A 24,842-nucleotide genomic window follows, 5' to 3' on the forward strand; every position below is an offset into this window, starting at 1 on the left:
ATTAAATTAGGGGCCAGAATAAAACGTGAAATTTGTAACCATGCAAGAGTCCCAGTCAATACATATAGAACTGCAAGTAAAACTTCGAAAGGTTTAGGTAGAATGTGTTTCTATATGATGATTCCAGCTAAATTTTTTTTTTAAAAATTTAACCCACAGATTCCCATGGGGAAGAGTGAAGTATGGATCTTTCTTTCACCCTTGACAAATAAAGTACTTGTAAATTATCACAGGAATAGTTATTCCAATATTAGAGCAATAGATTTGTCTATTATATTGACCCATTTAGGAATCATGTATAGTGTGTTGCTTTAAGCCACCTCATAAACATATAACCATAACAATAAAACCCAACAAATATAATAGAAATAAAGTATTTTTTGCTTTGTGGACCACAAGACTGGTTCAAATAAACACCACTGAAAAACGCAAGTATTTATTTAGTATGTATTTGTATATCTATATATCTATATCTGTCTAGTTATTCTGAAGATTTTAGGGTTTAAACTAACAGAGATTATGGCTCAGCATCACAAAACTAGTAGATAGGAAAGATCTGATCTCACATTTAGATTGTTCAAGCTCCAAACCCTCCAATATATATATATTCACTTTGCTTTGCTTTTCTGTCAAACTTGTGCTCCAAAAGTCATACTTTTGTTAATGACTCTCTTGAAATGTGTTTTGCTACATGTGGTTTCTTGAAATGTTGTTTTATGCATTCCATTAATTTACCATCTCCTTACTCCACCCAAAATAAAGTGAAAGTAGTATTTTATGCATTTTGTGGAGGCTATCAATTTCATTTGTTTTAAAATCAATCCTGTCTCCCTCTTGTGTATGCAGATAGATTATGAAAGATGCCTGCTGGCAGGAAAGCTAAAATTAAATCTCTTATATTTATTATTTCATGAGTGTTATAAAGTGCCATAATTTCATTTTATTGTTTCACAGTTATTAGAAAAAGACTCACAGAAACTAGACAAAAAAAAATAAAGTATTAAACCCATTCATTGCTAGTGTTTATCAAGGGATAATTACCTTTACTTCTCTTATTAAGCTTTATTTCTTTTCATTTAAGATTTCATGAAATGCTTTTGAGTAAGAATGTCGTTGGTCACAGGAATGTATTGTTTTCTTTTGAAAAAAAAAGTTCACTCTTGATCAGACTCATATTCTCATGGTTATTTTATAAGAGGTGTGTCACACAGACATAGGATTTCAAAGTTCTGCTTCCTTGGAGAGCATTGCGACATCCTAGAAATTTCAGGGACTTTAGCACTTTTAAGAGCAGACTTTAAAATTCATTTTTGCCACTTTTCATGGTAAATCTTAAGTAAGACTCATAGTCTTTTTCAGCCTCAGCTTTTATATCTATAACATGTGGTTGCTAATACCAAGCTCCTAGAGCAGGAACGTTAGATGTGTGTGTACATTTTTCACTTATGTAAGCAATCAGATTTCTCAATTACTTCCATCTCCATAGCCACCACCTTAGACCTGGCTACCATTATCTTTTGCAGTTACAGCTTCCTAAATGTGCTTCCTGCTTAATCATGTGTGTGCATGTGTGTATTTTATTCAAGCATAAAACTCTTTATGTTCAATCTCATTTTTGCTTATTACATGCTAGTCACAGGTATCTTCCACTCTTCTAACAAACTGAGGTCATTGTCCATTCAGGATATTTGCACATGCCTATTCTGTTGGCTAGAAGACTGCCTTCATGCCCAGCTCTTTCTCATTTTTTCCAGTTTCACCATGAACAACACTCATTTAAAATCAAAAATTTATTTGACAATACTATATAAAGTAGATCCCTGAGTTTTCTTTGTTCTTTGTTCCTCTGTCTAGTTGCTTGAATATTTATTTCAAACCAGTTTTCAAAATTTTAAATTATTTTATTCATTCTATTCTTTTCATAAAATCTCTTCTTCACTAAATTCATAGGAAAAAATAATTTTTGACCCTTTCACATTGTTTCTTCAGATTGTATTACAACAATTAGCATCTTGTAGATGGGTAATAAATATTGTCCAATAAATAAATGAGGAATTTTTCATCTGAAGAGGTTAGCATGCATACTGTGTGTTTGTGAGTGGAACAAGTGTTTCCATGATAATATCTAGGAAATTACTTTTTGAAGTATCTGTCATTGCTGAATGAAATTATTTAGAGCCATGATTCTAAGATTTTGTGAATATATATTATGTGTCAAGCATTGGCTAGATACATATCATCCAGAAGTATAAGTGACTACCTTTTTATTTGAACTTTGATACCCCCATAATAAACAAACTTTATATTTCTACAATGTTGGTCAGAGGCAGAAAGATGAGATGAAAGAAGAGAAACCAAAATATTTTTGTTTCTCTTTTTTAACTCAGATATAATTACTTGACACCAAACAGCAACTTGTATGATAGTGATGAAGCTCAAATTATACTCCACTAGATTTATTTGTAGTTACAGAAATTCTTGCCTGAAGAATAACTGAAACTGCCTGTCACCTCTCAAACAATGAATATTTTCTGAGACTGAACAAAACACCTTGCCTCATGCCTCAGAAGAAAATATTCAATTCAGTCCCTGCACTGATAGATCATCCAGAGAAAGTCACCCTAATTCTGTATATGGTAACCAAGAGGTTAATATCTGAAATAAAATCCAAGAAAGATCCTACTAAGGAGGTAAGAGTTAGAACACAGTTATGGAAGGTCCTCTGGCCAATATTGGTCACTGAAGTTCTGTATTTTTCCTTCGTGTTTGGTTCTGAGTGTGGGGTTGTCAAGTATATTGAAGGAAGATACTGGTTTTCCACATTTGTTACCTGTTCCTCCACTCGTCCAGCCAGATTACCATTCTCTTCAGAAAGAATCTGGTTTATCCCCAGCTGTCTCCTTTTCAGTACTTGATAGATGTTTTCTGTCTCTGGTGAAACTTGTCCTATATTAAGAGGTCTTTTCATTGAGATAGCTCCATTTCCCCTTCTCCCTTCAGCATCCCACCTGTCCAGAAGATTTGAAACATTTTCTGCAATTCTATCATTTATAATTTTAATTAAATGTTTGCCAGAGAGAAAATTCCATGAAGGTAAAAAAGGCTGATTTCTGGGGTGTGGTATACTACTACATTTTCAGTATCTAGCCCAGTCCTGGAACATAGTTGGTGCTCAGTGAGTATTTACTGACTGACAGAAACCCACCACCCTATCAGACACACAAACTGTTAAGACATATATTTGGCTTTCTGATTTTGGAATCCTCAACACACATTCCCATTTTTGCCATAGACGTTAGAGAGGAGTAAGTGGAGAATATCCTGTTTAACCTTCCTGTTAAACTGGGAGCCAAATAATCTGCAAATGACTATATCATGTCTGAATTAGAGTATATCACCACTGAATTAGAGTCTAAAGATGTATACCATCTTAAGTCTTTTGACTTAAAACAAGTTACCTGAAACTATCAGATTTTTAAAAAAATATAGATAATTAGCAATGATGATATATATAATATTTAATTATGTAACAGAGAGATTATTTAAAAGGATTCTAATCAAATGTGATTCAGGTGGATTTTGTGTAATGGACTGTGAACGATTTCTCCCTATTTAGGTTATGGTTACACTTTTGAGAATACAAATTCAAGGGAATGTCACCTTTAACTTCAGAATCATGAGAAGGTGGAAAGAGCAGATATGATTTCCAATTCTACTTTCAAATTGAATCTAGACCTATTTTAGCTCAGGTATATCATGAAGTGGAGATAACTGCCTAGACAAGAGAAAGCAACCTCCCTCTTTTTCTTCTTGTTTTTCATTCTGACTGTGTTTAGATGAGTTCAATTCAGTGGAAAAAATATAAAGCACAATAGAATTATCTATGCTCATGTTGATACTCGTTTTCATTTTGTGAGCCGTTTTGAAAACATCTTTACATAGGCCCTTTTGGTCCAGAGAGTTTATACAGCCTGGATTTTTTTTAATGGCTTATCCTTCCTTGATTATTGCTAATAATTTCCAGCTACACCATCTCCCAGGAAGCTGATCCCCTGAGTTTAGCCTTAAATCCACACCTTCCAGCCAAACAAGACATTTGAATGTCACCTGCAGTTTTTCTGAGGCTGTTGTAAAGCAGACATAAATTGTTTAAAAATATTGAGAAAGCTATGAATTTAATGGCTCATTTGGTTTTTTGACATTTATTTTTCATGAGCATGTGATCACCTGCTAAGGAATATTTTAGTTCCATAGTGAGTCAGTCATTTGTGTGGTATTATGAGAGATGATTGAAAGTATATCTTTGTTGAACTTCTATAAGTAAACACTTGTGTGAATAACAAATACAAATTTTGGTAAATGTTAAATATAAAAATTAGATCATTGAGCATTAAAATGACCTAGAAGTGATGTAAGGAATAAAACCTGAATTCTGACTGACATAAAGGATTCAAAGAGTTCAAGAAAGTTGTTTCAACAACAGCATGTACATCAGTCAGCCATATGTCCAAAAATGTTGTTAAGTCATCAAAGATATGATCCTTTCATATAACTAATGAACTCTAATAAATATGCCTAAACAGATCATTAGAGGATAAAATGGTATAGCACACATACACACAACATAACCATTTCTTCAGAGAAAGAGTCATTCACTGTGATTTGCAAAAATCATAAAACAAAGAATCAATTTTTTATTTTGGTTTTGCATAGGAAAGATGAGAAAACAATGCATTTTTTTTCTGAAGTTAAGAAGAACGACTGAGAAATCATTAGAACTTTGAAAACAGTCAAAATCCACAGGGCAAACCTACAAATTCCCAGAGATCCAAGAAACATGCTTGTCAATAACGCAAGTGAAGCCAATGTTGAGTTTTTGAAATATCAATGTCATTGACTCCTTGAACTTATCTGATGAGTTTTGCATGAGCAATGGAGTTTTATTTAAATTCTGAAGTATTTTACAGACTCTATGTGATTGAAAAAGTCTAGCTTACCAGTCTGTGATTTGGCTACATTATCTCAGCAATGATCTGGTCCACACAACAACCATATCTTTGAAACAACCTGCCATATTTTGATCAAACTCTCTCTGACAACTCAATCTACCAATTTAGGTAAATGATATGTATTGATATGTGTATATATAAACATATACACACTCCCTTCTCAAAGGATCACAAATGAAGATGCTCAAAACGTGTGATTGATAGGGGGTAATTCCACATGATAAAATTAGGAAACATTTAAGCTAATGTTAGAATATTATAAAAATAAACCTATATCTCTACTAAAGCTGAATGCTTTGATGAGAACATGGCTAGATGTTTAAAAGTTAATCAGTTTTATTATTAGAATTTTAGCTTTAACGTGTGTGTGTGTGTGTGTGTGTGTGTGTGGTGTGTGGTGTGGTGTGGTGTGTCTTATTCTGGTAGATGGAAACAATGCTAATCCTCCAGATACATGAGAGTAGTCTATGGAGAAATGTCCACTGTTTTATAGGAGGGTAACAAATTGATCATTTATAATAAAGCATACAGCTACAGTGCTAGTCCTTTCTTTAGGGGGAAAAAAATCTGACTCTTGTCAGGTAAGCTGCTTAGCAAATAGTAAGTTTAATTCCTAACACCCACATGAGGCACAAGAATAGTTGGATTAACAACTCCAGTGTCATACTGTCAGCTGCTGTTTATTTAAATTAAAATGTCACCATCCAGAAATAAATTAGGAAGTTGAAAAATGATAAATTTCTTAAACATACAGTACTTTGGTACCTTGTTAAAATAAATCTATTACATTTATGGTTTTGCAGAACTTTACATAGGCTATTTCCATTTTGACATTCAGAGTATAGCAGATATTTGTTTCTGTTCATCTTGCTTGTTTAACTATTTTCCTCCCTTTCTTCCTCCCTCTTTTTCTCTCTCCCTCCCTCCCTTCCTCCCACTCCCATTCCCATTCCCTCTCCCTCTCCCTTTTCTTCTCCCTCTCTCTCACTTTCTTTATGTTTCTTTTTTTTCTGTTTTCATTGACCCATCTATGCTATATGAGGCACAAAAAATGTTCTACTAATAAACACATCTAAAACGTGTTGTTCATCTTATGTTTATCTAAACATGTATACATATTTACAGATTTCAATATTCACTTCCTACAACTTTCTATAAACCACTGGTCTTCTTGGGTTTCACTATTATTTGTTATTCATATGTTTGCTGTGAAACAAATGTCTCCTCTCCATGAGGTTTTACCTTGCTTCTTGTCATTTGAAAGTAAAAATTCAGCCCCCGTCACTCTAAGACATCTCCTGCTATCATCCATATCCCAAGATATTTTAAGACAGTGATTTGGCTCTGGGTTTGTGGCACAGCAGGTTGTTCCACTTTAGGAGCCAATTTGGTCATAAGTAGGAAGAGAAATAACATCTGATGGAGAAAAAAAATTCCCTCTCTGTTCCCATTTGGATGTGTTTCTTGCCTGAGACTTTGCAGATCATAAATGATGCAAATGCACAATATAATGCAGGTTAGTCAAATATGAGACAGTTGTATACAAACATATTCAGCATTAACAACATGGAGATATTTACTTGGCCGGGTTTTCCATTTTCACATAAAAATGCCTCATATTCAGATGCGAATTCAGGGGCGTTGTCATTGACATCCAGCACTTTAATAGCAACAGGTACTCGTGATATCTGACTGTGGTTCCCTATGGGAAGGAAAAAATAACATCAGCATTGAGGGTATTTCATTTTAACGTGCAACTCAACTTTCTCTTGAAAGCATGTGTGTCTGTTTCCAACTTCCCTTAATTAGGATGTTTTCAACATGGTGATTATAGAGTCTGACCAAATAAGAAAAATAGCAAGTGCTTGACTGCTTTAAAAAAAAGCATAAATTGTTATTTCAAACACCATTTGCTGAGTTTAGCTTGATAAAGACCATTTCTGAATAAATTAAAAGAGGTTTCTTTGATAAAGCAAGCTTTATTTTATAGATAAGGGATCCATTCTTTAAAAGAAAAATGTTGTATACAACAAAAATGTATCTCTTTTTTTCTTGAGTAGAACACAACCCATTTTAAGCTCTTACTTGCTTGACTGGCTGTATAATAGAGATGAACACTTAAAACCTAGCAAAAGGCCAGAACTAAATCACTTGTTGAGAAGTGGTCCTTAACAATGATAAAAGAGGTAAGATTAAAGATGAAATATCATATATTTTATGAATCGCATTTTTCATTAAAATTGACCCTGGAATATTTTTGAATAAGATGATCCCAAGTGATTTTAATATTGTCATTTTCATGAGGACTTTTATCAAGGCAAACGAATAATAATCTTCTAATCTTTCCAGGTCAATTCCAATAGCAGAGAACTCAATACATAATCCTCAATCCCTGAATCCTTATTTTTTTAAGTTTTGTATGCACACATACACACAGAAGGAGATCTAGTCCATTAATACATTCCTGACTTGGGACATGTTACGGTTTTCACTTGCAATAAATGGAATATAGTTTGACTTTGACTGTACCATGTAATAATCTTTTGATCTGTTATAAATTATACAAAATGCATTGGAGATAGCCAATTATTTATTTGCATTTCTGTGGCACTGAATATTTATAAGCAAGCCAAGAGGGGAAAAAATGTTTGGCTTTGAATATGAACAAACAGATTTTCATTTGATATATCAAACTCCTCTTTTTGACAATTGATAACATTTGGAGCTCTAAAATACTCATTTTTTTTTTTTTGGTTAAAGATAAAAGTACTCCTAAAGTATACACCAAATAGCTATATTTATGCTACAGATTTACAGTTGGTTTACCCTGCTGGCTCTGCTACAAGATTTGAATTTAGTTGAGTGCCATGACTACTCTCCAATATTCTAATTTGGTTAACTACAAGTGGCTGAATACTATCCTGAGGGATTAATGGAACTTGACTTCACTTCCCAAAAATCAAGGTGATGGCTTGAAATATCTCACCTCATATACCCTTTTTAAATATATATCTAATGAACTTGTTTATTCTTCATTCAGGGAGGAAACATGCTCTTTCCTAGTTTTGATAGAAGGAAGAATCTAAATAGAAGTTTAACTTATGACTCTAACACAAGGCACTCATATTTTATCCTTTATCTATTCAACAAAACTCTATGAAGTTTATAATTTGAGTAAGGTGTGGTTATATTTTTAAATATTTACTTCCATTTTCCAGCCTGACCATTAGCTAAATAGCAGTTCTTGGAGAGCAAAAAGGAGCATAGCATTTTGTGCTAAACATGCACCTTTGGAGACCCAGGTTTTCCTTCTACTACTTGTGTGACTCTGAGCAATTAATTTAAACTCAATTTTTTTTCCTAAAAAAACTGAAACTCAGAAATTTAACACTTTTGTTATAGAATTATTATAAATGTCATGTGAGAAAAATTAAAAGTGTCTTATACAGTATTGGACACACATTCAAAGGTATTATAGCCTTTGCCTTTTGCAATTTTCCACATGAACAGCATCATGAATATTGAATGTTTACTATTCATGATGCAAAATATTTCACATAATCATATTTCATTCAATCTGCACAAAAAAATCTATGAAGTAGCTAATGGGATCCCCATATGTAAGATGTAAACCTGACACTTAAAATATTATATAATTTTACCAAGATTACTAAGTTAAGCATCAACTTCAAAATGTGATTTTGCTCTTCCAGACATAAGCCATTTTCATAGTATAATACTGATGAAGTCCAAAAAAATACATATACGTGTGTATTTGTGCCTCTGTGTGTGTGTATGTGTGTATGAAGGTTACTAATTACTACTATCTCCTCAAGAATGTTTATAAATTTCTTACAAATACTTACCTGAAATTTGATAAATATTTGAAGTTTTGGCCCAAATATCAAATACCGAATGTCTAAGGGGTTGTACCATCATGAAGAGTTTCAGAATTGCACTCGTAATCTGCAACTCTCCCTATGAAACTGTGCAGTTTAACTTCCAGAATTTTGCTCATGGTCCTATTTCACCCAATTGGAGTCCCGTTAATTGATTAACTTCTTTTTGTAATTCTCTGTTTTAATTCCAAGAATTGCCCGTTATTCCTTTTAACTCTATAACACTCATTCTTTCCATTCGACATCCTAGACCAATTCCTGTGTACGCAAATAATTAAAGAAACTTCTACTAGATATTTTTACTTTAATCTCGCTAAATATTCAATTAATAAATAGTGATTAGCACAGGCTTAATAAACTGCATGTACAGATTAGACAGTGAATAATAGGGGCACAGTCTTAGGAAACTGAAAGTATAAGAAAAAGCTACCATATTCCTTAAACATTATTTTGCTCCTTCTGAAGTGAAAAAATTGTTAATTTTACGGATTCAGATACACTGACAATGATTGATTAGGCCAAGTCAACTATGTATGATATTATTCTTTGTTTTCCTTATCTTTAATGTTACATGCACACGTGCACACACGCGCACACACACACACACTCATATCTACACACTGCAGGCAAACATGCATATACACATTTTCTTCCCACTCTTTTGGTTAAAAAATTGTCAAAGTCCATTCTTATTTTTCTCTTTTCTTTTTAATTTGGCCTCATGGTTGCAATAAATTGCAATTATCTCTTCAACCTAGATGACCAACAGGTGGCAAAACTCAGGCATAAAGAATGAACAAACTCCATCAGCTTCTTATTGGAGGCAATTTTCAACATTAAAGTAGGTTTTCTCATATGTCATATATGGGACAAAGTGTTATTTATCTATCCCTGGGGCCCAGTGCAAAATACCAACTAATATCTTTTTAGGAACAATGTGGGATTAGGCAGCTATTACTTAACACTGTTGGAAAATCATGAATGATATATAATGTTTTTTCAATTATCATATTTCTTGTGTCCCGGCACCTCTGCAAGCGACTAATGTTTTAGTATAATGGTCAAAGAACTCTTTGTAAATAATTATTATTTTCTTCTTTAGTTTGTGGTTTTTTAGTTTATAGTTCGGTGAGAAACTAGGAACTAAATTTGGAACCCACTTTTTATAGCTGTAAAGAATATCATGGTGTACAAATTCAACTATTTTTTACATTTATTTAACAATTACGCAAGTGTACTAAATTAATTTGTTTTTATTTAGTTGTAGATATTTCTAGATGTTTCCTCTTAATATTTTATCTATTTCTTTAGAAAAATTAAGCAAAATAAAACCTAAACTGTTTACTCTGCACTGAAAAGCTATTTCCAGGTGGTTAGAATTTCTCTAGTTATCCCTCAAAATTTAGCATAAGTCACATCTCTTTCAGAAAGCCATCTTAACACACCGTTCGATTTTGTTTGTTTGTTTTCCTTGTTGTTTTTTAAGACTCATTACATGATAGCCTGAGGAACTCTACAAACCCAGTCTCCAGAAAAACTGGTGAAAGTTTTTTTAAAAATAATTAGTCTATGGAAAAAGTCCTAAGGGATACAGCAGGTGAGACAAAAAGATTGAGGTCACTGCCTCCCTCTCTCCACAAAGCACTTCACTCCTAAAGAAAGGAGTTTCAAAGCCATGGCTCAAAGATTTTGCTTGAGAGTGAAAGAGAAAAGCAGGCCTTGAAGCAGAAAGTTCCTTCATATACAAAGGAATGTGACCTTCAAGCCTAAGTGTAAACTCAAAACACTAAAGGTTGCTATGAAAGACAAATGAGAGAGTGTTGGTAGATTTGGTAGATTCACTGGAGAGATAGGCTAGTTGCCAGAGAGAATGCAGATAGAGTCAGCTGAAATGAGCCTTCTAGGAAAAATAACAAATCTCAAACATTTATCTAGGGAATCATTTCTTTAACAGAGCCCAAATTTGAACAGATCATACCGTGGAACAAATTATGACCTAGGACGCTTTTGAATACAGTTGAGCAGTTGGCTGGCAATTAAACAACCTTAATAGCTGGATGTGGTCAGGGACAGAGACAATCAAAGAGAGCCCTGCCAAAACCACTGTATTTCCAGGTGTTTATGTAAATATCCAACACTGTACCTCTGGAGAAGTAAGATCACAGATTTTACACCAATGGGGAAAAAAGGTTTTACTAAAACAATTCAGCAAGTCACAGACAAGTGAGTAATAATTCCAAACTCCAGAGGAGGATTGGTAACTAGAATTGCTGCATTGTATTATTGAAAATATCTAGTTTCCAAAAAAAGTTACATGACATGAAAATAAGCAAACAATAAACAAACATAGGTCAGAGAAAAATCAGGCAAAAGAAATCATATGTGAGAGTGACCATATGTCAGATTTAACAGAGTTCAAAGTAGCCATTAACATATATTTAAAAAGGCATAATTAAATATGTAAATGAAGATACCATAACAACATAACATCAAGTAGAGAATATCAATAAAAAGACAGAAATTATTAAAAAGGAAGCAAATGGAAATTGTGCAGTAGGAAATTACCATAACCAAAATTTTAAATTCACTAGAGAGACTCAAAAGTAGATTTAAATTGGCAGAAGAAAGAATTACTGAAAGTGAAGATCAGTAGAGAATCAAAGAACAGCAGTTAAAAAAAAAATAAAGAAAAATGAGCAGAGCCTCAGTGAAATATGGGACACCATTAAGTGTCATATATGCATAATAGTAATGAGAGAAGAAAAGGAGACAGAGAATGGAGAAAAAAATGAACAAATAATTCCTGTAAACTTCCAAAATTTATTGAGAAACACTAGCCTGTATATCCTAAAACTTGCCCAACAAACTCTAAGTAGGATAAACACAAAGAGACTCACAGACATATCATATCTAAAATGCTAAAAGCCAAAAACAAGAACATTTTGAGACCAGCGGGAGGTGAACAAACAAACAAACAAAAACTAATCACCAGAGAACCCCAATAAAAATAGCAGCTAACTTCTCATCTGAAATAAAGGAAGTGAGAAAACAGTAGGATAACTTATTCAAAGTGTTTAGTGAAACATAACTGTCAGCCAGGAATCCTATATCCATCACAAGTATCTTTCATAAATGAAGGTAAAATAGAGTCATCACCAGATAAGCAAAATCTTAGAAAATTTGTTCCTAGTAGAATCCCTGCTACACTCACAATAAATGATAAGAAATTCTTCAGTTGAAAACAAAGGATCCTAGACAATAATTCTAATCCAAACGAAAAAAATAAAGAGAAAGGAAAACGGTAAAGGTAATTATGCCCTTATAAAAGACTGTATAAATCCACATTACTCCTCGTTTCTTATTTTAACCGTAATTGCATGAAACTCTATGTATCTATTTATATTATCGTATATAATAGTATTGCTGAGCTTGTAACATATCAAAATGTAATATGTTTGCCAATCATAGCAAAAAGGAGGTGAGTGGGTATGAAAGTGTACTGGGCTAAGAAAATGAATTTAGGTTGTAATTCAAATCGACAGGAACAAATGAAAAGAACAGAAATGATGAATAAAAAGATTACTATAACAAAAGCTATGAATATATACTTTCACTCCTCTAAGATTCTTTTAAAAACACAATATTATATAAAGTAATAATTATAGCAATACAATTTTAGGGTTTATAATGTATATGTATAAGATGTACATCAGTGATATCACAAAATAGGAGGGGAAGGCAATAGAACTATACAGGAGTAGCATTTTTATATCTCACTTGAATTAAGATGATATACATCTGAAGCTTATTCTGCCAAGTAAAATGTATATGCTAAGCCCTGGAAGAACCACTAAAAAGTCACAAATATTTGTTACAAATAATTACATACTTTTGGGTGTATGTTTGTATACAAATACATTTCCCTAGTCTCCAAATTTTCTGTAAGGAATATAACTGATTTGATAAACAGGAAGTAAACGGTGACTTTTTGCAAAAAAAAAAATCTTTATGCTGTAGGATTTGACATCTTACATGTTATTTGAGATTTGACACTAAAATAAAATAATAAGAAAATAAAAAAATATATTGTGCTTCATCAAAATTAAAAATATTTGTGTTTTAAAGGAAACTATCAAATAAAGTAAAAAGACACTGACAGAATAGAGAAAACATATCACATTCATATATCTAAAGTCATATAATCATAAAATTGTTCCTTGATATATTAATTATTACAGCCTATTAATATGTTCCTTGGTCTTGCTTTTGCCAGTGCCCTTCCCACCCTTCCTGTCACTTTCAGATAAATTTCTCCAGCTGTTAATTTTTTTGTCCAGTATAAAATTTATCATAAAACAACTTTTGAGTTTGTACTGCCCTAAAATATTCTTTTCAAAATTACGTGGTTTAAATTGTAACTCGTTGATTCTTGAGCCCTCTATATCTCCTCCATAGTGATCTAGGACCACCGTGATCCAGTAAATGATCAATGAATACCTCAAAACATTCAAACTAATTAATGTAATCTAACCCATAATCTTAAATAATATATTATTTTTATTAATTCATTCATTTTCTTGATAGCTTTATCTACTCTCTGCCCTCATTTTGATTATTGAATATGTGTAGTGATGTATAAGTACTCTTCTATGTGCCTTCAATATAAGAAAAAGCAGAGATAAAGACTCTGTTCTCTCAGAACTTATAGTACAGTAGCAGAGAATAATCAAACAGTGTTGAATTATACACTAGACTGAGAGATATGAAGAAAAGCAGACAGTTTTAGTGCAGCACATCACAGAGAGAGCTTAACTAGGTTGGAGGGTTTAAAGAGGATGGACTTTGAACATTTACAGTTGGAGTTGAGGTAGGTGAACTAGGAAGCATTCCATTTAGAAAACATATTGGGACCTTGTTGACGTTGACTTATCAACCTTGCTGGGGGGAAAATGATTTCCTTCAGTATTTGCAAGGATGCTACAATGAGCATGGGTCTCTAGCTCCAGTGATAGATCTGCTTTTGCCTTTTATGTTCACCTCCTACTCCCTTTCTAGGGCGATTTTCCAGAGTTTGTATTTTCGTGGCACTTCTGTCCATACTGGCCATGCTTGTGCCTACTTTGTGAGAGGCAAGTCCTTCCAGTTTTCTTAGACCATCCTTCTTTCAAGGTCCCTTACAAGCCACACCTTTTCCAGAAGGCTTTTGTTAGAATCAGCAGCAATTATCATCTGCCTTCCTTCCTTCTCTCTCTCTCTCTCTCTCATTTTTTTTAACTTCACAAGAGTTGTTTAGAGTTATTAAGCTGTGTAGTAAATATTCTGTCTATCCAGTAAATGTGAGATTTTCTTGTCTCTTCAATTAAGTTAAAAACATATTTCAAAAAAATTATGACTTTTTATTTTCTTTTTCATAAACTTGTTTATACTAGTTTCCTAGGGCTGCCATAACAAATTACCACAAGCTTCATGCCTTAAAGACATAGAAATGTATTCCTTTACACTCTCACACTTGGAAGTCAGAAGTCCAAAATCAAGGTCTCAGTGGTGCCACATGCCCTGAGAAGCCTCCAGTGAAGTATCTTTCTTTGTCCATTTCAGCTTCTAGTATCTCCAATATTTCGTGGTTTGTGATGACATAAATCCAGTTTCTGCCTCCATCTTCACATGGCTTTCTCGTCTTCTTCTTGTATCTTCTCTTCTATTTCTAATAAGGACACTTGTCATTGGATTTAAGGCCTACCTAGGTGATCTAGAATAATCCCATCCCAAGATCCTTACTTAATTACATCTACATAGACCGTTTTCCAAATGTGATCTTGACAGGTTTCTGGGGTTTGGAACTGGACATATCTTTTTTGAAGGCCACTATTCAATCCACTAAATTATCTCTTCTCAAAAGCTAGGACATTCATGACTAACTAAAATAATACTATCACAAATACCCTTTTGTCCTAGAAAACAGAGATATGTGACATTAATGTGGTTGTGCATAATTATTTGAATTCATTCTTCAAAATATCATAAATATCAGCTCAAGAAGGTTAAGTACCCCATAACTCTCTCCTGAGAATTTCGATAAATGCCTTTTGTCATTCATTCATTACCTTATTATTCTTCTATTCAGTTATTCAATACATAGTTATATATATATGTCCAGTTAAGATGAATCTCCTATAACCAAGTAATCCATAGTATTTTGAGAAATATCACATTATAGTGGTTTATCTATATCTTCATTTATCCTACAAGTTACTCATTTTCACTGTATTGTGGAAGAAAGAAGAAACACTTTTCTACAGTCACAGGAAGATTTAAAATAGGGAATTATCTTTCGCCTTTTAAAATTAGGAAAAGTACTTTACTTTAGGTATAGAAAGGGGGAGGCCAGGAGCAGTGGCTCACACCTGTAATCCCAGCACTTTGAGAGGCCAAGGCGGGCAGATCGCTAGGTCAAGAGATCGAGACCATCCTGGCCAACATAGTAAAACCCCGTCTCTACTAAAAATACAAAAATTAGCTGGGCATGTTGGCACGCACCTGTAGTCCCAGCTATTCTGGAGGCTGAGGCAAGAGAATAGCTTGAACCCGGGAGGTAGAGGTTGCAGTGAGCCGAGATCATGCCACTGCACTCCAGCCTGATGACAGAGCAAGACTCCATCTCAAAAACAAATGAAAAACAAGAAAGAAGGAAAGAAAGAAAGGAAGAAAGGAAGGAAGGAAGGAAGGAAGGAAGGAAGGAAGGAAGGAAAGAAAGAAAGGTGGACAATTGTTTCAGATAGAGTAAATGGCATGTAAAAAGGCCCAGAGACCATGCCATCACCAAATAATCAGGAGTTCTAATGGTGGGACTATCCTGAGATAAGGCCAATGGTGATATTAGGAGAGAAATTTGGGGCCATGTGAGGACAAGTATTGTTTTATATGGCAATGAGCCAGATATATATCATGTGATCACTGGCAAGCCGTTGAACTATTTCTGGATCAGATTTATTTTTTAAAAATTAGCAAAAAGCAGACTGAAAGAGAAATTATGTTTCATTTTGTTTAGCCCTAAGTAGATGAATGTTTATCCCAGGTATATGAATGCCTCAGAAATCTACTGGGTATTTCTTGAAACTGCTAAAACACAGAAAAAACAATAAAACAAATAAAACCTATAGTTCCATGTCCCCAAACACCACCAAAATATCTTATCTTTATCGATATTATATGAACAGACATGACTGAAATTACAACTTATAATTTCCAACATAAGTGTCATATTTAAATACTGAAGATTCACTTGTATCTAAATTAATGAAATGATAGCAGTTCAAATTTTAAAGATATTATAGAGCAATAAAACTAATCAGATAAGCTTCTAAGGAAATTATTTATGTCCTTTGTGACTGGCCCCAAAATGTTTGCCTTTCATCTGATATACAAACACCAAATATAAAGATATTATAATTAGAAACTTGATTAACATTCATTAAAGATTAATTTGCTAAACACAAGAGATGTGACAAAGTGGTCTGGAAGGAAAAGCCCATATCAATTGGTCACAAAAGTCAGGCTGTTTTCACATATGATAGAAGAAAAGGCTGAAATAGCATCTGGTATAAACAAGTTCTTGACTTCTACCATTTGAGTAGTAGTGACTTCCTATCACCTCTCTGTCACATACCCTCATGAATTGCCCATTAATTTTGCCCTTTTATAATGAAAGGTAATGGAATACTGCCAAGTCTAAGTTACTTGGGAATTTGCTTTTAACTGGTTTCCATGAGCCGCTGTTTTTGCAGGCATCGATTGAAATAAACAGACTTGCCTTTTCAAGCTATAAGAGAGAAAAATGATTTGACAAATTTAGGTTTACTAGTGGGGCACAATAAATAATTCTTGAGCTTTCTACAAGTAGAAGGGTAGAAGCTATGAGCAGTAAATTATAGTCAATTGGGGAATGCAGAATAAGAGAATTTATAATTGAATAGGTAATAAGAGGAGCAGTGGAATTTTATAAAAATAGGAAGATGTGAATTGAATATATCATGGAAATACAGCAACTTAGTAAGTTTAAAATAAAACTGATGGGAATTTGAAAGAAGATATTGGAAATAATGTCAATAGTGGGGTTAAGCTCTCAATGACTAAAGACGAAACTTTTTGAGACACATTTTGCCCATAAATGGCACAATAATTTCTAAATCATTAGTGATGATTTATCAAATCCATAGATTATTAGATAGCTGAGGAACAAGTCAGAATGTAATTAACCAATGGACACCAAGAGGGTAGCCATGCTTCTGGGGATATTTTTGATAGTTTTTATCTTTACAGTATTGTTTTTATGCATTCCCCTTTCTCTGTTATGGCAACTGTATTCTTGCTCTGGTTCAAATGCAGACTTTTGACACCATCAAATACTTATCAAAAAATGTCTGCGTTGTGTTGTACACAGAAGGAGGAGTTGACCACCAGAATTTCAATAATTTTTGAGGATAAGATTGTGAAATTTCCAGCAAGCCAGAGTATAAAGAGTAGTCACTTTATTTCACTCCTTGAAATCCCAGTCATATCTAGAGTAATTTAGAATTAAATTAGAACTTTAATCATATTGGGGCTTTAGTGTCTAATGAACAAAGCTTATAAGTTATAGCCTTTCTATTAACCAAGAAGTGGCTCTCTCAAGAGAGGGGAAGAAATTCTTTCTCTCACTGAGAAAGCTGTGGACTTAGACATTTTTGAAAGTGCCTTAAACTCCCTGGAGAAAATGACTCTTAAACAGTGACTTTGATTCAAGCCCTCACTGACCCCTGTGTGTTTTCCCTGACTGCCAAAAAGCATGCTATCTTGCTGCTCCATTTTCAAATGCTCTCTAAATGGGGAGAAAATGTGCAGGTCTCTTGTTTATTACATTCGTCTTCAGTGAACCTGGAAATAGTGGAGTTCTGTATAACCACTTGGCAAGTTCTTCACTCCACCTTTTCCTACGTATCTACAATGAACCCTCAGAATCCTTTCTCCTCCTCACAAGAATTGACATCTTGAAAACCAGGGTAGGCACATTTACGGTTGTAAAATTTTAATCCGATGGGGAAAAGATTTAGAGCTACTGGAGAGAGACCTGACTTTATCCTTCATAGCCTTTTAATCTTAGATCCTTTCTTTATATTTCATAAATGTAAAATTTTAGTAATCACACTCCAAATAAAGATAACATGAGTGACAGTTTATAAAAATCAATAGTGTGAATGAGCATGGAACTATGATGTTTTCTATTTTTCTCTTAATTTGTGTTTTATAATGTGTCCTACTTTTAATTATTTAAGTATGCTTACAAATTTGTTGTCCTCTGTTGTCTATACCGTGCATACAAATGTCATCTTTTTTGTTTCGCTTTTGATGCGTGTGTATGTGTGTGTGCACATATATGGCTTTTGTTTCTTTTGTTTTAGTTTTGATCTGTGTCTTCATCCTATTATGTATTACTTTGGTTCAATTTGTAACTCTAAAATATTGACTCCTTCCTTTTATACCCTTAAGTACATATTTCTATCCTGTTTACATATCTCTTATTTTTTCCATGGTGCAACAGGTAAAGAAATAAAATTGGATAGTGAGTTTATTGCTTCTCATGTCCCTTTTAGTAAACTAAGTCCTCTTTGCAAAAATCTCTAATTCTACTCTGCCAACTGAGTTGCATTATATGTCAATTACTAAATCCTTAGTGGTATTTCCCCATAATTATTTCAAATAGGATTGACTCGAGATTATTGGAAGTGAATTTCTTGAGTTTACTTTGCTAAGTGTTTCTATTTAATCTCTTATATTTTAGAACCTTAGGGATACTCAGTTTCAGAGGAATTAATGTGTCAACATATCTAATGTTCAGATTAAACATTCATTTAATACTACTTTACAACATAGTGACCCCAGTACATGCCCATGCACACACAAGCAACACACACAATTTACTAGATACGAAAGCTAATATTGTAAACTACCCAGCATCTATTGAGTGATCTGTTATACCTCACTCTCTCTTTGAAGTTTGTTGGATCAAAATGAAGATTTTTTTTTCAAATGGGGACGAGATTTCAGGGTATATACGGGTTGAAATCAATCTATATGTAATATATAACATAGCATTAGGTTGGTGCAAAAGGAATTGCAGCTTTTGCCATTACTTTCAATGGAAAAACTGAAATTATTATTGCACCAACCTAATATGTTGAAGAAGTATGTATTGTTGAATATCTACTGAGTCCAAACGAAATCATGCCACTACACTCTAGCCTGGGCAACAGAGCGAGACTCTGCCTCAAAAAAAAAAAAAAAAAGAAAAGAAAAGAAAAGAAAAACAAACAAACAAAAAAACAAACCAAGAAACCTAGGGTGGCCTGACCAACAAATAACAAAACAAACAAAATTAAATACTTCACACAGGTTCTCTTTAATATAGCATTTGTACAACATATTCCATATATATATATATATATATAATATATGTATTTTTGTTTTTTGAGACAAAGTCTTGCTCTGTCACCAGGCTGGAGTGCAGTGGCACAATCTCGGCTCACTGCAACCTCCACCTCCTGGGTTCAAGTGATTCTCCTGCCTCAGCCTCCCGAGTAGCTGGGACTACAGGCGCATGCCACCATGCCCGGCTAATTTTTTAAATTTTAGTAGAGGGTTTCATCATGTTGGCCAGGATGGTCTCGATCTCCTGACCTCGTGGTCTGCCCGCCTTGGCCTCCCAAAGTGCTGGGATTAAGGGGTGAGCCACTGTGTCCGGCCAATATATTATTTTTAATGCTGATCACTCTGCACCCAATGCACAAGTATAATAAACTAATAATGTCAAAAGAAAGGTTTGGTGATTTCATTAACATGGAATTTTTTTTCAGTGAATTCATGTTCAGAAATTTTAATAGTCATATATTTTTGAATATATGATGGTGACTTCCTTTTTTTTTTTATGTGGGGTCAATTTTTGCATTTAAAGTAAGCCATGAGAACGAAAAGCATATAAATGTTAAGAATTTATTATAGTGGATTTTCCCAGAATGAACACACCCATGTAACTATCACTTACATCAAGATATCCAAAGTAGCCAATACCCCAGAAGCCTTTCATTTACCCCCTTCCAAGTCATTATCTCCCTCAAGATAACCTCTACTTGGTTTAACAGTATGTTAGCTTATCTTCTTCAGGAATTCATAAAGATTGAATTCATACAGTGTATACATATTTGCATGTAGATGCTTTAGTTTAATGTAATATTTTTTCATTCATATAGTTGCAGCAGTACATCAGGCTTTTCCATTGTTTGGAAAGAATTCCATTGTATGAATATACCACAATTATTTACCTGTTCTCTTATTGGTGGGCATTTGGGTTCTTTCAGTATTATGCTGTTTTGAATTTCACTATTATAAATATTTTCTGTATGTCTTCTGATGCAAAAATATATTAATTTCTGTATATTACATATTTCAATATCCTGTGAAATATTACAGGTCATGCATACATTCAGCTTTCGCATTTTTTTCCAAATATTTTTCTAATGTGGATATACCAATTTACCCTCTGACCAGCACTGTACTAAAGATCAAGCTGCTGCATATTTGCATCAATACTTGGTAAAATCAGTTATCTATTATTCTGTTTTAATTTTAGAAATTGTAGGAGTGTTGAAGTTGTATTTTAGGTATATCTCAATTTGCAATGTCCTGAATATTTGATACTTAGGGCCTTTTCTTATGTTTACTGGCCACTTGGACATCTTCTTTGTGAAATACCTGTTCAAATTTTCCTTTGTTAATTAAGTTGCCTATATTTTCCTAATTGATATGCCTACACTATATTAATAATGTGAGTCCTTTAGTAGATATATGTACCATAATTCCTTCTTCTGCCCAATGGCTTAATTTTTCTTTCTCTTAGTAGTATCATTTGATGAGCATAAATTCTTAATTCAATCAATTGAATTCATCAATACGTACTTTTGTTAATTTTAGTGCTTTTTTCATTCATCATTTTCCTATTCCAGAATTTGAAAATCCCACGTTAACTTTTGGAAGGTCTATTATTTTAGTTTTTACCTTTATATCTTTGACCTATGTGAACATTATTTATATTGACGGTTGGAAGCACAAGTCACAGTTCAGTTTTTTCCACTTGCAGGTATCCAATTTATGGTCCACATTATTGCTATTTCCCCCTATGGCATCTTTGTTATAATTCAGTTGAGCATTTTCTCTGCAGCCCTATTTCTGAAGTCTTCTATTCCATTGGTCTATTTTTCTATCTTTTTAGTCCTACAATCCTTTATTAAGAACTCTATCTTATAATAAACCTTCATATAATGATATTATAAGACAAACAATTTTGGTTCTTGGTAAATATTTTATTATTTTTGCCCTTTAAATTTCTATGCACATTATAGCATCATTTGCCAAATTATACACACACGTGCACATGCACACTCACACACACAGAGAAATTTTGGAATGTATTGATACTGCTTAGATTCTACAGATAAATTTAGAGAATTGACATTTTACATTTGACTCTTTCAAATTGCAAACTTTGTATCTTTAATTTTTATCTTTTGTGTCTTTAATTTGTATCTTCATTTGTATCTTTAATTTTTCTCAGTAATGTTTTGTAGTATTCTGTTTAGAGGCCTTGCATCAGATTGTTTTGCTATGTAATTGAAGTCTGCTCAATATTATAGGTAGTATTTTATTTAATTTTCTGAGTATTGGTAGAAAACAAAATGCAATAATTTTTGTAACTCTGACAACCATGCAAACTTGACTTACTATTTATAATAGTTTATAGATTATTTTTGTATTTTTATACTCAATCATGTTGATTGTGAGTAATGACAATCATATTTCTCTCTTTCCGATATTTATGCTTTTATTTCTTCCTCGAACCTTATTGTATTGACTAAAACCTTCAGTATAATTGAATAAAACTAGCAATGGTAGACAACTTCATCTCATTTGGAATCTAAGTGAGAAAGGTTTCAGCATTTCACCATTAGATCTGATATTTACTATATGTTTCTTTGTAGCTATGTTTTATCAAATTAAGTCCCCTTCTATTTCTAGTGTGCAAAGAAATTTTATTATGGAAAAGAAATGCATACTTAACTTTTTCTGCATCTATAAAGATAGATCATCTTTTTCTCTATCTTCTCTCAATATTTTAATTTGAATAAAAACATTTTTAAATGTTATAATCTGTCCTTGTATTCCCTGAGTGTAATGTTTTGGTATATTAGTGAGTTTGTTTTGCTAATATGTTACCTAAGATTTGTATATCAGAAGCAGGCTGTTAATTCTCCTATCTTGTAATATTCTCATCAGGTTTTAGCATTAAGATTACACTGACTTTGGGACATTAAGTGGGAAATGCTCCCTCTTTTACTTTTCTCTGTTGAAATTTATATCGGTGAGTTCATTTGAGCATGAGAACTTACGTGTCAGAGTTGGTAATTATGGATTCAATTATTCAATAGAAGAGTAATAGACATATTTTTCTATTTTTTCTTATTTATGCCATTTTGCAAAGCCTGCGTTTTTAAACTCGCCTCTATCACATTTTAAAAGTTTTTGACATAAATATGTTCAGTTCATGCTGTGTTTATGCTAAATGTATTTATATTTTTGCCAATAACTTTTAAAATTGGAATAAATATTTCCTTTATCTTTTTTCTTTTTTTCCTTTTTAAAAGCTGACTGCCACACGTCACACCTCATTTGGATGTGTCTGAGGTCTTGGAAGCTCGACTACCCTACGTTCTCCTACAAATGAAGCTTGAGACCATGTCTGAAGAATCTATCACGGGAGCACAGCTACTCCTATATCCTTGACCAAAGACCGGTCCTCCTCGGGGATGGTCATTTTCTTCCACGAGGCGTGCAGCTTCGGGAGGGATGCCCGTGGAGTGGTGAGGGAGGAAGGGGACACCCGCTTAGCCAGCCAGATCAGCCAAATCAACCCTGGCAATCAGTGGGGTGACACGCGTCACAGCCTGATCGCCCTCATATCCTTCCATTATCTTTTTGAATCTCTATAGAAGTTGTAGCAATGCTTCCTTCTTCATTTCTGATATTGATGACTTGCCTTCTTATTTTCCCTTGCAAGGTTTTATCAATTTTATTCATTTTTTGAACAGCTGTTAGTTTTGTTGAATTTCACTATCATACATTTATTCTCAATTTCATTATTTTCTATCCTACACTTATTTTCACCTTTCTGCTACTTTTTAATTTTAATTTTCTTCTCCTTTTCAGCCCCTTTGAAGTGGATGCTTAGATAATTGATTTTCAGCACTTCTTCTTTTCTAATGTAGACACTTAAGGTCAATTTCCCTGTAGGCACTGTGTTAACTCTATTCCACATGATTTGCCATGTCATTGTTTTGCTATCATTCATTGTTTAAATGTGTTAATTTCTTTGTGGTTTTACTCTGTTTTTCATGGGTTATTTAGAAGTGTGTGGTTTAATTTTCAATACTTAAGAATAATTTAAGTTTTTGTTGTTGTTACTCATTTTTATAACTTAATGCTACTGCTCAGAAGGTATATACTGCATGTGTTGAGAGTTGTTTTATGACACAGTTTTTGGCCATTTGGGGTCAATATTTCGTTTGTTTGACAAGAATGATTTTTCTGTAACTCTTTCTTGCAGTATTTTATACCTTTCAATGAAATAAGTTTATTAAGCACAATATTCAAATGTTCTCTATCTTCAGTTTTTCGGTCTACTTGTTCTAATTGTTGGTTTATCTGTTGCTCACTTAGATTCTGCCAAAGTTTTACTTTATATACTTGGCAAATAAGGTATATATGAATTTAGGATTTTTACATCTTGCTGAATTTAGTTATTTATCATTATAACATTTTTCTCCGTATTTGGGGAAATATTTCTTTCTCCTTAGTTTACACCTGAACAACTTTCCTTCAGTTTCAATTTGCAGTCAGATCTTATTTCAATCATCTCAGTCTCTATTTATCCTTATATTACAGCTTTATCTGTGATAAGAGACATGATCTGTGCTTTGCTTGCTTTTTAAATCTAATCTGACAATGTTTATCTAATATTAAAGTATGTAACTATATGGGTTTGGATTTCTTTTTGCACTTTTTAAATGTTTTTTAAAATCAGTTATTTCTTAGTTTTCCCCTTTTCTATGTTTTTTAACTAATTAGTTTTAATTATTCCATTTCCCCATTATTATATTACTTTTATAGTCTTTAATTAATATTATTTTAGTGACAACACTAAATATATAATTCATATACGTATCCTTGATTCATTAAAGTATATCTTAAATAATGTATCAAACATTATATCTATAATGAAAGAATATTTGCAATGCATTGTTTATGATAATTTATATTACACCCTTCCCATTTCCATCATTTTTGTTATGTATTTTAATTCTACCTCAACTTTATATGTGTAACACATTCTAATTATATTAAGTAGTATATACTATTTTGTATTTTCCCACATATTAATATTTTTGTTTATCTTCTTTCTTTTCTATATTATCATATTGCCATTTAGGCTGGCTTTCATTTTTTTTTAGAAAAATACATTTCTAAAAACGTTTTCAGTGAAAAACTGTTGCTAATGCATTTTATCAAGTTGTTTTTTTTTTTCTGAAAGAAAACAACTTAATTTGAAGGCTCTTTTCTCTTGATATAATATTTTGGCTTGGCAATTATTTTCCTTCTGTCCTTTAAAATGACATTCTTTGTCTCTGCCTTTCATAATTTATATTATCAAATAAGCTGTCTGCTTTTGAGACCTTAATTTTTTGGGTTAATTTAAAATTCTCATTGTCTTTATTTTTAGCAATGTTACTATGATGTGTCCTGGTATGCTTTTATTTGTATTTACCCTGTTTAAGAGTTTACTGATCCACTT

At 33.0% G+C, this 24,842-nt stretch overlaps 1 protein-coding gene across 4 annotated transcripts in view; it reads right to left on the reverse strand.

The window, feature by feature from the left end:
* Window positions 1–24,842, reverse strand: part of CDH8 (cadherin 8) — a 390,315-nt gene that overhangs the window by 79,605 nt on the left and 285,868 nt on the right. For all 4 annotated transcript variants that reach the window (XM_008977349.5, XM_034940342.3, XM_008977348.5 and 1 more), the window contains exon 9: window positions 6,590–6,711. In XM_008977349.5, the coding sequence (XP_008975597.3) occupies window positions 6,590–6,711 (122 nt within the window). The remainder of the gene's footprint in view (window positions 1–6,589; window positions 6,712–24,842) is intronic.

Source organism: Pan paniscus, chromosome 18 (genome assembly GCF_029289425.2).
Source record: "Pan paniscus chromosome 18, NHGRI_mPanPan1-v2.0_pri, whole genome shotgun sequence".
NCBI classification, from domain to species: Eukaryota; Metazoa; Chordata; class Mammalia; order Primates; family Hominidae; genus Pan; species Pan paniscus.